Here is a 14,189-nt window from a genome sequence, read left to right as displayed (position 1 = left end):
CTCTGTTTGAAAGTCCGAAGACTAATCCACTGGGCCACAACTCTCCACAATGATGAATAGTGTGATAGAGAGATGATTTATTGAAGGGAAAATCACATCTTTAATGCTGTCCAAAAAATATTGTACGACATATCAAAGATTAAAGTAACCAGAATGCATAGAATACATATCAGCATGTAAAATCAATTACCGAATAATGAAGTATATCATTGCTTTATTGTAGAATCCAAGCAATCATCAAAATGTCATGGTATAGTGTGGTTGAACAATGATTTATTGAATGAAATGTCACATTTCTAAAGCTGTACTAAAAACTTTGTACAACAGAATTTTTTTTAAGAAAACAGAATAGTACTACAAATTTTGTATTATAGAAAAATTAAACTTTTAAAGAAAACATAATATATATCCGCATAGATTGTTTACAAAATAAAGCTGTGAAACAATGATAGGAATATAATTTCAATATTGGAATGCCAGTGAGATGATATTGACCACACATCTAACGGAGTCAGGGGTTTCAAGTATATTCTTCAAATTTCTTCATTTAAAGGCATTTTAATTAATTATGGAAAACAATACAAACTTTATAACGGTCCTTAAAATTCCATGATTTTACATTTAGCTTTTCTGTTGCTAAATAACTGTATATTGTATTAATCTTTGTATTGTACTCATACAGCAAGTCAGAGAGAGCACAATTAATGACAGGGGTAATATATACATTTACACACTCAAGATCTTGCTTTTTCAGACTCCTCTCAATACTTAATTTTTTTCTTTTCTTCATTTTCAATATTTGAAAAGTAATTGGTGATGTGCCTTCATTATAGCTACACCCCTGTGTTGGGTATTTGTAGGGAGTCACACTTAACACTTTGTGAAACAACCCTCCATAGAAACTTACCAGCTTTATTTTGTTTTGTATGATCAAATGAAGGACCAGTAAACTTACCCGCTTCATTTTGTTTTGTATGATCAAATGAAGGACCAGTAAACTTACCCGCTTCATTTTGTTTTGTATGATCAAATGAAGGACCAGTAAACTTACCCGCTTCATTTTGTTTTGTATGATCAAATGAAGGACCAGTAAACTTACCCGCTTCATTTTGTTTTGTATGATCAAATGAAGGACCAGTAAACTTACCCGCTTCATTTTGTTTTGTATGATCAAATGAAGGACCAGTAAACTTACCCGCTTCATTTTGTTTTGTATGATCAAATGAAGGACCAGTAAACTTACCAGCTTCATTTTGTTTTGTATGATCAAATGAAGGACCAGTAAACTTACCCCCTTCATTTTATTTGTATGATTGTATGAAGGATGAGTAAACTTACCCGCTTCATTTTGTTTTGTATGATTGTATGAAGGACCAGTAAACTTACCCGCTTCATTTTGTTTTGTATGATCGTATGAAGGACCAGTGGAAGGTGTCGCTGCTTCCCCCCTCCATCTCACCCAATCAAAATCATCTCCATTAGAGTGCACCCAACCACACCAGCTGCTTTCAAAATCACAGTCAACTGCAAACAATTAAAGTTAATGGCCGAGTCAATTCCTTAAATGTATAAAGCAAAAGGCCGGAACAGTTACTCTGAATTTCGCAATCAACTTTAAGTGATAAGGTTATAAAATAGTACTACTCATCCTTGCAGCAAGATCACTAAATTTCTTTAACTTTGGAATTCACAATCAACTGCCAAGTTTCAAATTTAAGAAGGAAATAGAAAAGTTCAAGTTCTATAGAACGCCGAGTTCTCACTAATATAGAGTTCTCTCTAACACTGAGTTCTTCCTTATGTCAAATTCTTTCTAACATAAAGTTCTCTCTATTTTCAAATTTATACCATCATCAAGTTTTCGTTTATGTCAAATTCACCCTTAAGATTGAGTTATCTCTATCATCAAACTGCACCCTAAGGTGGATTTCTACCTCACGTAAAGTTCTTTCTCTCTTCAAGTTCACTGCACTGCCAGGTTCATCTGTATTGCACATTCACATGTCCATATTAGCATCTCTCAAAATCACAATAAATAATGTGAATTTATCAACAAATTATAAGAATTTATCATTAATTATCATAATTGAAGTTCTGAAAGGTAAAAAGCAGGTTCCTCTTAAATGGATCGACATACCCTCAATCTAATAGCCCCACATCTACTCTGTAACTATCAAATCCAAGGAATTCAAGATTTAAGGTTTAAAGAATATTCCAAAAATCTATCCAAAAAAAGTGAATAGAAAAGAAATAACAAATTGGCCTACATTAAGATAATTTGCTCCTTGCATTCTTTTAGGAAAAACTTTTCATAAAGAGTCAAAGGTTACTCACTACATCGACCTGGTGTCATGGAAACAGAGTCTAAAGCAATATCACCTTCATCACCATTGTAATAAGTACCAATGAACATCATCTCGTAGCCGTTTTCAGTCACCTCTACTTGCCCTGTTACCAAAAAAAGTAATTTTTCATTCAAACAAATGTACATGTATTGGAATGTCCAAGTTTGATGGCAATATGAAAAGAATGAAGCATGGCCAAAGGATCAAAATTTTTATCAAGAAATTCCTGTTTGCTGATGCATACATAAAAACAAGAATAAAAAACTTAAATATGAATGTGAATAAAATTATGGAATTAAAATGACATTTGAAAAAGCTTACTGTGATTCAATAATTTATATACATGTATAATATATATCTTGAACAGCACAAGCTTTAGACTTCTCATATGGCTCAAATTAAGCTGGATGCATCAATATATTGTTACTGTCGTAACAGATAAGAAAAGATGAGATTAACTTAATTTACCCTCTTGGGGTCTGAAAGTTTAACCCACTAAAATGACAAATAATGTTTTGTAAAAGGCAAGCAGAGAATACAATGATTGCCAAGGAACCAGATGTTTAGCATATGTACATACTTCAAAGAATGTCCTTTCTTTTAACAATACAGAGTGAAAAATCATCATAAGAAAGTTTAGATCATTTCGGCATGTTTTATGAAAGGGTATATGTACATTGTATACATGTATCAATACTGTCCTCATGAATGTGGGCCAATGACAAAACATTCATTGTGTCTCTGAGCTACATGTACCTGGGCTCCACAACACATTTTATTGTGACATTATGGCTAGTCATCCTTCACACTCAACTCCTTTAAAAAAATATGTTTTAAAAAATTCTAACTCATAAATTGTTTTCTATAAACTTTTTTTTCTAAGTTTATGTTTTAACAATCATTTATATTTACATATGTTTGGGACTTGTCTTTGACAGGCCATTGACCCTTGTTACGTTCCACACATTTCTATTTGCATTCTCTGTATTTTGTATGATCCTATGTATTATCTGCCTATTTAATCATTTTAATTGTATGTATGGACTTTTTATGCAAATGTCATATAAAAATTGAATTGAAGTACTAAAATTAAACAATACTTAGCAACTCTTGTTAGTAGAGGTGGATGTAGGATTTATCTAAGGGTGCAGGGGTGTGTTTATCTTACCTTCAATCCATTCATTGCCCTGGCTCCCAAAGTATTGTGCTACAGTGATCTGAGCAAAATCTTTGTTGCGGTACTACATAGAAATGAATAGGCAATACATATATATTTCATGAATTAATGACAGACATGCTCTGGGCCCTAAGATAACTTTGTCCATAAAGCAGAAACATTGCAATCAAGATAAAATCACAAAGTATTAAAAGAAATAAATAGAAACCAAAAAGTAGCTGATAAATCTTTCAATAGCTTTATGTGTTTATATCATAATAACATATAATACACTAAATCCTATTTATAGCATGTAGCATATTATGTTTCGTATTAAAAGAACGATGATGACAATCACCTTTTCAAAAAATGCTGTACCTGGCTTTCATTAATTTAGACATTTCTGCAAGATCTTTTTTCTTAGCTGGGGGTGGCAAGCATTTAAATAAGAAATATCAGATCAAGATACATTAAAAAGTTTTGGGCAGTGTGTTGTGCCATTTTTTAAGATCAACCATTTAACTTTAAGTACTCCTTGCACTTTCTCAGCATTCGTACACAATCTAATACACATGATTCCATTTCATTTCATATCCACATTTAATGCTCGTAACTTAAGTTAAAGAGTAGAACATTACTAGTCGCTGCTATTTGTAAAGATTAAAATCACATTAATCTCTTAATTTTGGAAATTACATCTACACTGTTACATATAAGAATAATTGTAGAAGAATTGTGAAAGCAATTACATTCATCTATTAGTTATTTCCCTTTAAGGATAGCCAAGAATTGTAAAGAACATTCAAGAATGTCTTTTTATTATGCAGGCCTTGCCTATTTAAAGGCCAAGGAGTTTTATTGTTGAATAAGGAAAAGCCAAACAATAGAATTGTATTGGTAGTGGAAATGAATAGGCTTAGGTATTTTGTTTACCCATGTTGATTTCAATGAGGTCATTCAAGAATGTTTTAGAAATAAAGAAGCTTCCAGAAGAGTGAATTCTAGAAGCTTGTAGATTAGTTGAAATTTGAGAATGATCTAGAACACTTGTAATTAGTATAAAGCTGCAGATTTTTCAAGATGATCATCACATCATATGAGAGCAGGAGATCACATCACATCATATTAGATCACTTGATCATCACATCATATGAGATCACTTCACCAGATCAGATCAGAGCAGTTTATGCATCAATGAACTGTTTGCAGTTATTTTGAGAGAGAAATTATCAGTTCTCATCAACATCATCAACCTGTTCAATGAACACGTTTCAACCCATGGATTGCTGAAATTGACTGTTAATCATCATCAACATCGTCTTCACGGACATTTCAACTCGTTACAGTGACTGTTATTATTCATCGGACTTCAACATCAGTTTCATCATCACCATCATTGTGAATTTTCGCCAGTCAACTGGGATTTTATCATTTGGATTATTACTTGGATATAGTATCATTACTTCGGGATTTTACATCGGACACTTCAAGAGATTTATGTAAGATCATTATTTGTTTTATTTATGTATAATTATTTCCTGTAATAAAAAAAAGGAAAATTTTAACTTTATATTTTAAAATCTTGTTTGTTATTTGTTGCAGTATCGTAACAAATAATTTTGGGGGCTTGTCCGGGAAACGAAAACCAAATTTGTACAAGCCAAGGCAATTGGAAACGAAAACCAAATTTGAATAAGCCAATTTGAAACTAAAACCAGTTTTTCAGGAAACGAAAGCCAATTTGAGACGAAAGTCAATTTGAAACAAAAGCCAATTTGAATTGAAAACATTTTGGAAATTTTTGGAAAGTTCTAGAATATACTGTACTGTGTTATTACTTGCTTGTATTTGTGTATATTCACTATGGCTACATTTGATGTTGAAGAATTTCTTGCAATGACAGAATTGTCATATGATCATTTGAAGTCACTGAAGAAAGATGATTTGATAACAGTTTGTGATCATTTGGGTGTATCTCTAGCCCCAGGTTTAAAGAAGGCAGAGATAATTGACTTGTTAGCTAGTCACATGAAGCTTACAGAGGAATCTGAAACTTCTATCAATATTTCAGATGATGCTCAGATCCAACTAGCAAATATTGAATTGGAAAAGGAGAAAATCAACCTTGAAAAGGAGAAAATAAACATTGAAAAGGAAAGAATCAGAGAAAACATTGAAATGGAGAAAATGAGATTGGAGTACCAGTTAAAGTTGAAAGAAATGGAGTTAGCTCATGCAAATACTAATACTAACTCTGTTAAAGATAAATCTCCCCAAGGCTTTGATGTGGCGAAAAACATTCGCCTTGTGCCAAAATTTGATGAAGAGGGAGTTGATACATATTTTGTGTCATTTGAAAAAGTGGCCAAGAGACTGAATTGGCCCGAGGAATACTGGACTCTTCTCCTTCAAAGTGTTTTTGTTGGAAAGGCTGCAAAAGTCTATTCTTCACTCTCTGAAACGCAATCATGTGACTATGCTACAGTAAAAGAAACAATTCTCAATACATATGAGTTGGTACCAGAAGCATACAGACATAAATTTAGGAACATGCAAAGACAAACAGGCCAGACGTATGTTGAATTTGCTAGGGAACAAGAAATGATGTTCGATAAGTGGTACAGATCACTGAAAGTTGACAAAGATTTTGTTCACCTTAGGGAAGTTGTCCTCCTAGAAGAATTCAAAAAGAGTCTTCCTTTTGGCATTAAATCTCACTTAGATGACCATAGAGTTACTGAAGTCAGTAAAGCAGCCATAGTAGCTGATGAATTTGAGGTCACACATAAAGGTAGTGGAGATAGGCCTCCTTTCAAGAATTATTGGAAAAAGAAAGGTAAAGGGTCATTTGAATCCCACAATAAACCTAGTGAGGGAAAATATGCAAGCAAGGACAAAGACGCTAACAAGAATCAGGCTAGTGGGGGCACAGAATCAACCAAAAGGTCTGAGAGTCGTAGTTCCAAAATTTGTACTCATTGTCATAAATCGGGACATTTGAAAGAATCATGTTGGAAATTGGTTGGAATGCCAACCAAAACTAAGAAAGACATGGGTTTTGTCAAGCAAACAAGTGTTCCCTCGATGGAGTTTGTTCCATCAGAGCCCAATCAAGATGTTGAGAGTGTTTCTCTGGTATTTGCTGATAAAGTCAAACAGGTTGATGAAACTTTTAGAAGTTTTTTGCATGATGGTGAAGTATCCCCTTGTTCGACTGGTGCTGCTGGTAGGTCAGTGGTGATCCTTAGGGATACAGGGGCTGCACAGTCCCTGATGGTGCCAGGGGATTCGGCTCTTCCTCCGGAGAGTTCAGAGAATGCCAACGTCTTAGTTCAAGGTATTGGCCCAAATTTCATGTCGGTTCCTTTGCATAAGGTCGACTTAAAGTGTGACCTAGTTAGTGGTCCTGTGACTGTTGGTGTCGTTCCAGAATTACCCATGAAAGGTGTTGATTTCTTGTTAGGTAACGACTTGGCTGGAGATAAAGTTGTTGCATCTCCAGTGGTTTTGGAAAAGCCCGTTGAGGTAGCTGAAACTGAATTGTTGCAGGAAGATTTTCCAGGGATTTTCCCGGATTGTGTTGTTACTAGGTCTCAGACTCGTAGAGCTGAAAAGGATGATGCGGAATCTGCTGATGTAGAGGAGAGTACTAATGTCTGGTTAGCTGAAACCTTTTTCAAGGATTTGAATGGGGATAGTGTTGAAGGCTCTGTTGCTAACAATGATAGTTTGTTTAGTAAATCCTCCCTAGTACAGGCACAACAGGCAGACCCAGAATTAAAAAGCTTGTCACAGAAAGCATGTTCTGAGGCTGAGGCTGATAAGGTTCCTGAGTGCTTTTATGTCAAAGATGACATTTTGATGAGGAAATGGAGACCTCCCCGGAGACCAGCTGATGAAGATTGGTGTATAATTCACCAGGTTGTAGTTCCTCCTTGTTACCGCACAGATATTCTGAAAATGGCTCATGAGTTACCTATGGCAGGTCATGTCGGTATTCGGAAAACAGAAGATAGAATTATGAGGCATTTCTATTGGCCTAAGATGCACAAAGATGTTGTGCATTTCTGTAAGACATGTCACACATGTCAGATTATTGGTAAGGCACAGCCTTCTATCAAGCCTGCTCCATTGATACCCATTCCTGCATTTGATGAACCTTTTACTAGGGTTCTTGTTGATTGTGTCGGACCCTTACCCAGAACGAGGTCGGGTCACAGATTTCTCCTGACGATTATGGACTTGTCTACACGGTTTCCAGAGGCGATACCTTTGAGGAGTATCACTGCAAAGACAGTGGTGCAGGCGTTAGTGCAGTTTTTCACTAGGTATGGTCTGCCCAAGGAAATTCAATCTGATCAAGGGTCAAATTTCATGTCAGGAATATTTCAGCAAGTTATGAAGGAGTTGGGAATAAGGCAGATCAAGTCCTCTGCTTATCACCCACAGTCCCAAGGAGCGTTAGAACGCTATCATCAGACTTTGAAGACCATGATTAGGGCTTATTGTGAAGACTATCCCGATGACTGGGATAAAGGGATCTCATTCCTACTGTTTGCAACTAGGGATTCCCCGAATGAGTCCACAGGTTTCAGTCCATTTGAATTGGTCTATGGTCATGAGGTTAGGGGTCCTCTAAAGCTTATCAAAGAGAGGTTTATGGTTCAGGATGATGATGTAAACCTTCTAGACTATGTGTCAAAGTTTAGAGAAAGGCTCTCAAAAGCTTGTGATGTGGCTAAGGAACACTTGAAAGAGTCGCAGGGAAAAATGAAAGCTCATGCTGATAAAAATGCAAAAGAGCGAAGTTTCAAGCCTGGAGACAAAGTGTTAGTGTTGTTGCCTTTGCAAGGTGAGCCCTTGAAAGCTAGGTTTAGTGGTCCCTACATAGTCAAAAAGAAATTGAATGATGTCAACTATGTGATCAGTACCCCTGATCGAAGAAAGTCTCAAAGAGTTTGTCATGTAAACATGTTAAAAGAATACTTTGAGCGAGAGGCTAGTCAGCCAATAGGTACAACACAGGTCAAAGAAGAAGAAAAACATGTAAATGTACATGAAGAATGCTATGAAAAGACAGATAATGAATTGTCTTATACAGATGTATCTAAGAACGAACCATGTGGTGTAAAGTTGTCTAACTCAGAGATGTTAGGAAACATGGATGAGGCATTAAAACACCTGCCTGAAGATCAAAGAAATTATATATCTGGCCTGTTAAGAGAATATGAGAATGTATGTAAAGACAAACCAGGTCGTACACCTTTAACTGTACATGACGTAGACATAGGTGATGTAAGACCTATCAAACAGAATCCTTATAGGCTCAATCCAAGCAAGTTGGAAATGGTGAATAAGGAAATACAGTTTATGTTAGATAATGACATAATCGAACCGAGTCAGAGTAGTTGGAGTTCTCCCATTGTAATGGTTCCAAAGCCAGACGGCTCTCAGAGATTTTGCATTGATTACCGAAAGGTAAATGCAGTAACTAAGACTGACTCGTATCCAATTCCTAGGTTAGAAGATTGTATTGATAGGGTTGGAAATTCTGCCTATATCACAAAGATAGACTTGCTTAAAGGATATTGGCAAGTGCCACTGACTGACCGAGCCAAAGAGATATCAGCCTTTGTTACACCTGAAGGCTTATTTCAATGCAAAGTCATGCCTTTTGGAATGAAAAATGCACCAGCAACCTTCCAAAGGTTGACAAATCAAGTGATTGCCGGACTTGACAATTGTGTCGTATACATTGACGACATCCTAGTATACAGTGATACTTGGAATGATCATCTGAATCATTTGCGAGCACTGTTTGACAGGCTGGACAAAGCCAATCTAGTAGTGAATCTGATGAAGAGTGAATTTGCCAAGGCAAAGGTCACATATCTTGGTCATGTGGTTGGTCAAGGGCAAGTGCTACCAAGAGAAGCCAAGATACAAGCTATCTTAGACTTCCCAATTCCCACAACTAAGAAAGAATTGCTCAGATTCTTAGGTATGAGTGGCTTCTACAGGAAATTTGTTCCAAATTTCAGTACAGTGGTTAGTCCTCTGACAAACCTGCTGAAGGCAAAAGTGAAGTATGTTTGGTCTGACGAATGTCAAAGATCATTTGAGAAATTAAAGGCCATTTTGGTGAATGAGCCTGTTTTGGCAGCTCCAAACTTCACAAAGCCATTCAAAGTAGCTATTGATGCATGTGATGTTGGAGTAGGAGCAGTATTGCTCCAAGAAGATGAAGAAGGCATCGAAAAACCAGTGTGCTACTTCTCTAAGAAACTCAATCGGTTTCAAAAGAAATACTCAACTATTGAAAAAGAGGCCCTGAGTCTCGTACTAGCCCTTCAGCAGTTTGAGGTGTATCTAACCAATGGAGAGATTACAGTCTATACAGATCACAATCCTCTTGTGTTTTGGGAGAAATTTAAAACAAAGAATCAAAGACTGTATAGATGGAGCCTAATGCTCCAACCATTCCCTTTGAAAATTGTACACATAAAGGGAAAGAATAATGTAATTGCTGATGCTCTATCAAGAGTATAAAAAGTGAAATTATTCATGATTTTGACCAAGTGTGTCATTTGAAGAAAACATCTTTGATGTTCATTTATTTTAACATGTTCGTTAAGTACTATATCTTTGTACACGATAACTGTAAACAATTTATCAAGATGAGTTTGAACAGTTAAAAGAAAAAGTAATCTTAAAGAAACCTTTACTACGGTAAAGCTTTCTTTTCCCTGGTGGGGGAGGTGTTACATATATGAATAATTGTAAAAGAATTTTAAAAGCAATTACATTCATCTATTAGTTATTTCCCTTTAAGGATAGCCAAGAATTGTAAAGAACATTCAAGAATGTCTTTTTATTATGCAGGCCTTGCCTATTTAAAGGCCAAGGAGTTTTATTGTTGAATAAGGAAAAGCCAAACAATAGAATTGTATTGGTAGTGGAAATGAATAGGCTTAGGTATTTTGTTTACCCATGTTGATTTCAATGAGGTCATTCAAGAATGTTTTAGAAATAAAGAAGCTTCCAGAAGAGTGAATTCTAGAAGCTTGTAGATTAGTTGAAATTTGAGAATGATCTAGAACACTTGTAATTAGTATAAAGCTGCAGATTTTTCAAGATGATCATCACATCATATGAGAGCAGGAGATCACATCACATCATATTAGATCACTTGATCATCACATCATATGAGATCACTTCACCAGATCAGATCAGAGCAGTTTATGCATCAATGAACTGTTTGCAGTTATTTTGAGAGAGAAATTATCAGTTCTCATCAACATCATCAACCTGTTCAATGAACACGTTTCAACCCATGGATTGCTGAAATTGACTGTTAATCATCATCAACATCGTCTTCACGGACATTTCAACTCGTTACAGTGACTGTTATTATTCATCGGACTTCAACATCAGTTTCATCATCACCATCATTGTGAATTTTCGCCAGTCAACTGGGATTTTATCATTTGGATTATTACTTGGATATAGTATCATTACTTCGGGATTTTACATCGGACACTTCAAGAGATTTATGTAAGATCATTATTTGTTTTATTTATGTATAATTATTTCCTGTAATAAAAAAAAAGGAAAATTTTAACTTTATATTTTAAAATCTTGTTTGTTATTTGTTGCAGTATCGTAACAACACCTTGTACAAAAATGAAACAATTAAGTGAACCCTTATTAATGAATCCAGTTTTACAGATTTTAAAAACAATGATAAAATACTGGCAGTATCCAGATAAGAAATAGGGCCCAAAATCTTAGCAAATTGATGACAGGATTAATTTTTTAAGATCTTTCAAAATAGTCAATCATTTATAAAAATCAGCTCCTCTATTAATAGGTAAACATTATCTTACAGATGTACTGGCTCAGTTGGTAAATTGTCTATCTCATAACCAGGAGGTTGATCGATTTAAGGGATACATCTACATCAATCTGATGCTCCACTTATTTCATTTCGACCAATAAAATATGTGTTTCCATATCAAGAACAAAATGGTGTAGTGGTTGGTGGTGATTTTTTACCTGATTGCTAAGAAAGCAAGAATGCTTGTAAGCAAGCAACCAGAGGACCGACGGCTTAAGGTCCTCTCCAAAGGACCTGGTACTGAGGATTAATGCCTTACCAAAGGGCACTAGCGCACCAAATAAGAATCGAACCCGGGTCACCGGAATACGAATCCCCCGCTCTACCAACTGAGCTATGGATTGAGAACATGTAAATACTTACTGCAACTGTAAACGCTCCGGCATCTCGACCAAACATATGGTAATAATACCTCCAACAGACCGTTTGGGTGGTTTCCATGGAAACATGAGGACTTAACAGCTTTGCAGACGCACCCACACTATGTCTTCCAGATAACTCAGTGTACATATAATGACCTGCAAAATATAAACCCAAGGAGATATATATACAGTGCGTCCCAGAATAAACGAAACCGAGATTTAGCGATCATTTATCATAACTTAATCATAAATAGAATAGACAAATGACCTACCGACTTAAAGCTTAGAATCTCCTCTTTCATCTGATATTACTCAGGTTATTTCTTATTCACGCATGAGTGAGCAAAAACAATTTGAAGAAAGGATACCAAAACTCATTTGGCGGGGGTATCTGGGTTTCAAAAAGAAAACCACATTTCTGAAAAGTTCAATATCTGCTCTTTAATTTGGTACCAAAATTACAGAAAATGGTCAAGAAATGAAAAGTTCTGGTCATTTGAAATAAGGCTTGTATTTCCATAATTTCATGAGATAAACGTGTTTTCACCGGTTTCCCACAGAAGCTTTCGCATGGTGAACAAAAGATTTAATGCATGGCTGATCGTCAACAAAACAGAGTATCGAGAGAGTTTGAAAGCCAGCCTGGAGAACCTCTTCATTTTATGAAATTATTGAAATTCAAGCCTTATTTCAAATGACCAGAACTTTGTTATTTCGGGACCATTTTCTGTAATTTAGGTATCAAATTAAAGAGGAGATATTGAACCTTTCAAAAATGAGGTTTTCTTTTTGAAACCCAGATACCCCCCGCAAAATAAGTTTTTGATATCCTTTCTTCAAATTGCATTTGCTCACTCATGCGTGAATGAGAAATAATCTAAGTAATATCAGATGAAAGAGGAGATTCTAAGCTTTAAATTGGTAGGTCATATGTCTATTTTATTTATGATTAAGTAATGATAAATGATCGCTAAATCTCGGTTTCGTTTTTTCTGGGACGCACTGTATATACATATAGTAACAGATAGAACAATCAAAACTGTCTTACACTGTACATCCTGAATGGGTTGGTTCTCCAGATTAACTTGATATCATTTTATCATGTGGTATATTTTTATTCTTGAATAATTGGGAGATATTCTACATGTATGTTACGATGTGAAATTTGATTTCCATCAAAGTAGGGCATGAATGCAATGAATGATTCCAGGGGGGGGCATGTCATCAACTTTTTTTTGTTCTAGTTGTCAGATCCGACAACTTTCCTTGATTTTGATTGACTGAGAAGCACCGTTACTATGGCAACTGTGGGATAAAATGGGACTTGTGAAATAGAATGTCAGACAAGTCCATTCATAAAATGCTCCCGAGGTCTCGCTTAACTCATAATCTCACATAACTTGCAGTAAATGTCATTGAAATATACATTTTCAATCAAATTAGAGAAATAAATACCAAATGGTGTTCATCAAACAGCTATCACGTTAACTTTTCAAAATATACTTTGCAGTGGATTTTAGCACATTCAGTAAAACTATTTAGTGGCAGAAACAAAGTGTGTGTGTATTTGAGTCTTGTCACAAGTGTTTTAATCAGATATGCTTATTTACGTCTGGGACCGAACTTTAACATCACCTCTGCATCAATTTGTAACTTCCCCACATAGCTTGGATTACAGGCGCAAACCACAACGCCCAGTTGGCAGAAACAAATCCGCTCCTTATCTAAACTTAAGAGAGCCTGACCTTACCAAAGCTTGTTCCATATGTGACATCGACAGAGGGTCCTGTGTATGAAGTGGGCGTATCTCCAGACCAGAACGTCCAATCAAAATCGTCGGTGATAGAGTCTTGAACGTAACCACAGATCTGTGGATCCTCAAACTCACAACTCAATGTTCCTATCAAATAACAAACAACAAAAAACTCAATATTTTTCCACAATACAGATTTTGACAGAAAACAAAATCTTCAGGCAAAATAAAAATAAATTACGAAAAATACAACAAAGTAAAATTTCAATGTTTTATAATATATAAATGTACATTGTACAATCCAAGTATGACTCTCATATTTACAACGATGGTATAATTTACATTTTTAAATATGAGACAACTGAAAGAAAAAAGAGAATTGAATTGAGTTGGATTGATATGAAATTCTAATAAACAGTGAACCAGATAATAATCTGCCAATCTAACAAAAATTAAACCAGTTCACAGAGTTGATCTCATGTTTATCTATCTTCTGCAGTGTTTGCTTGTCTTTCTGATATAAAATTCAATATGGCTTTATCAAATATTTCACATCTGCAATCACTGAGCATATAATTTTGAATGACTGTATGCTTCTAACTTGTGTCAAGATGCCCAAGATACCTAACAATTCAACATACAGGTAGAATACCTGTATGTTTTTTATGAGATACAT

General features: G+C 35.4%; 1 protein-coding gene across 1 annotated transcript in view; it reads right to left on the bottom strand.

The window, feature by feature from the left end:
* LOC121417858 (MAM and LDL-receptor class A domain-containing protein 1-like) overlaps positions 1–14,189 on the bottom strand; it is a 48,989-nt gene that overhangs the window by 14,370 nt on the left and 20,430 nt on the right. Inside the window, exons 15-19 of the mRNA XM_041611592.1 lie at positions 13,511–13,660; positions 11,762–11,916; positions 3,514–3,586; positions 2,335–2,448; positions 1,387–1,524 (exon numbers count right to left, since the gene is read on the bottom strand). Of these exons, the coding sequence (XP_041467526.1) occupies positions 1,387–1,524; positions 2,335–2,448; positions 3,514–3,586; positions 11,762–11,916; positions 13,511–13,660 (630 nt within the window). The remainder of the gene's footprint in view (positions 1–1,386; positions 1,525–2,334; positions 2,449–3,513; positions 3,587–11,761; positions 11,917–13,510; positions 13,661–14,189) is intronic.

This window comes from Lytechinus variegatus, chromosome 6, assembly GCF_018143015.1.
Source record: "Lytechinus variegatus isolate NC3 chromosome 6, Lvar_3.0, whole genome shotgun sequence".
In the NCBI taxonomy this organism is placed as follows: Eukaryota; Metazoa; Echinodermata; class Echinoidea; order Temnopleuroida; family Toxopneustidae; genus Lytechinus; species Lytechinus variegatus.
This window is presented reverse-complemented; position numbering and strand designations above follow the sequence as displayed.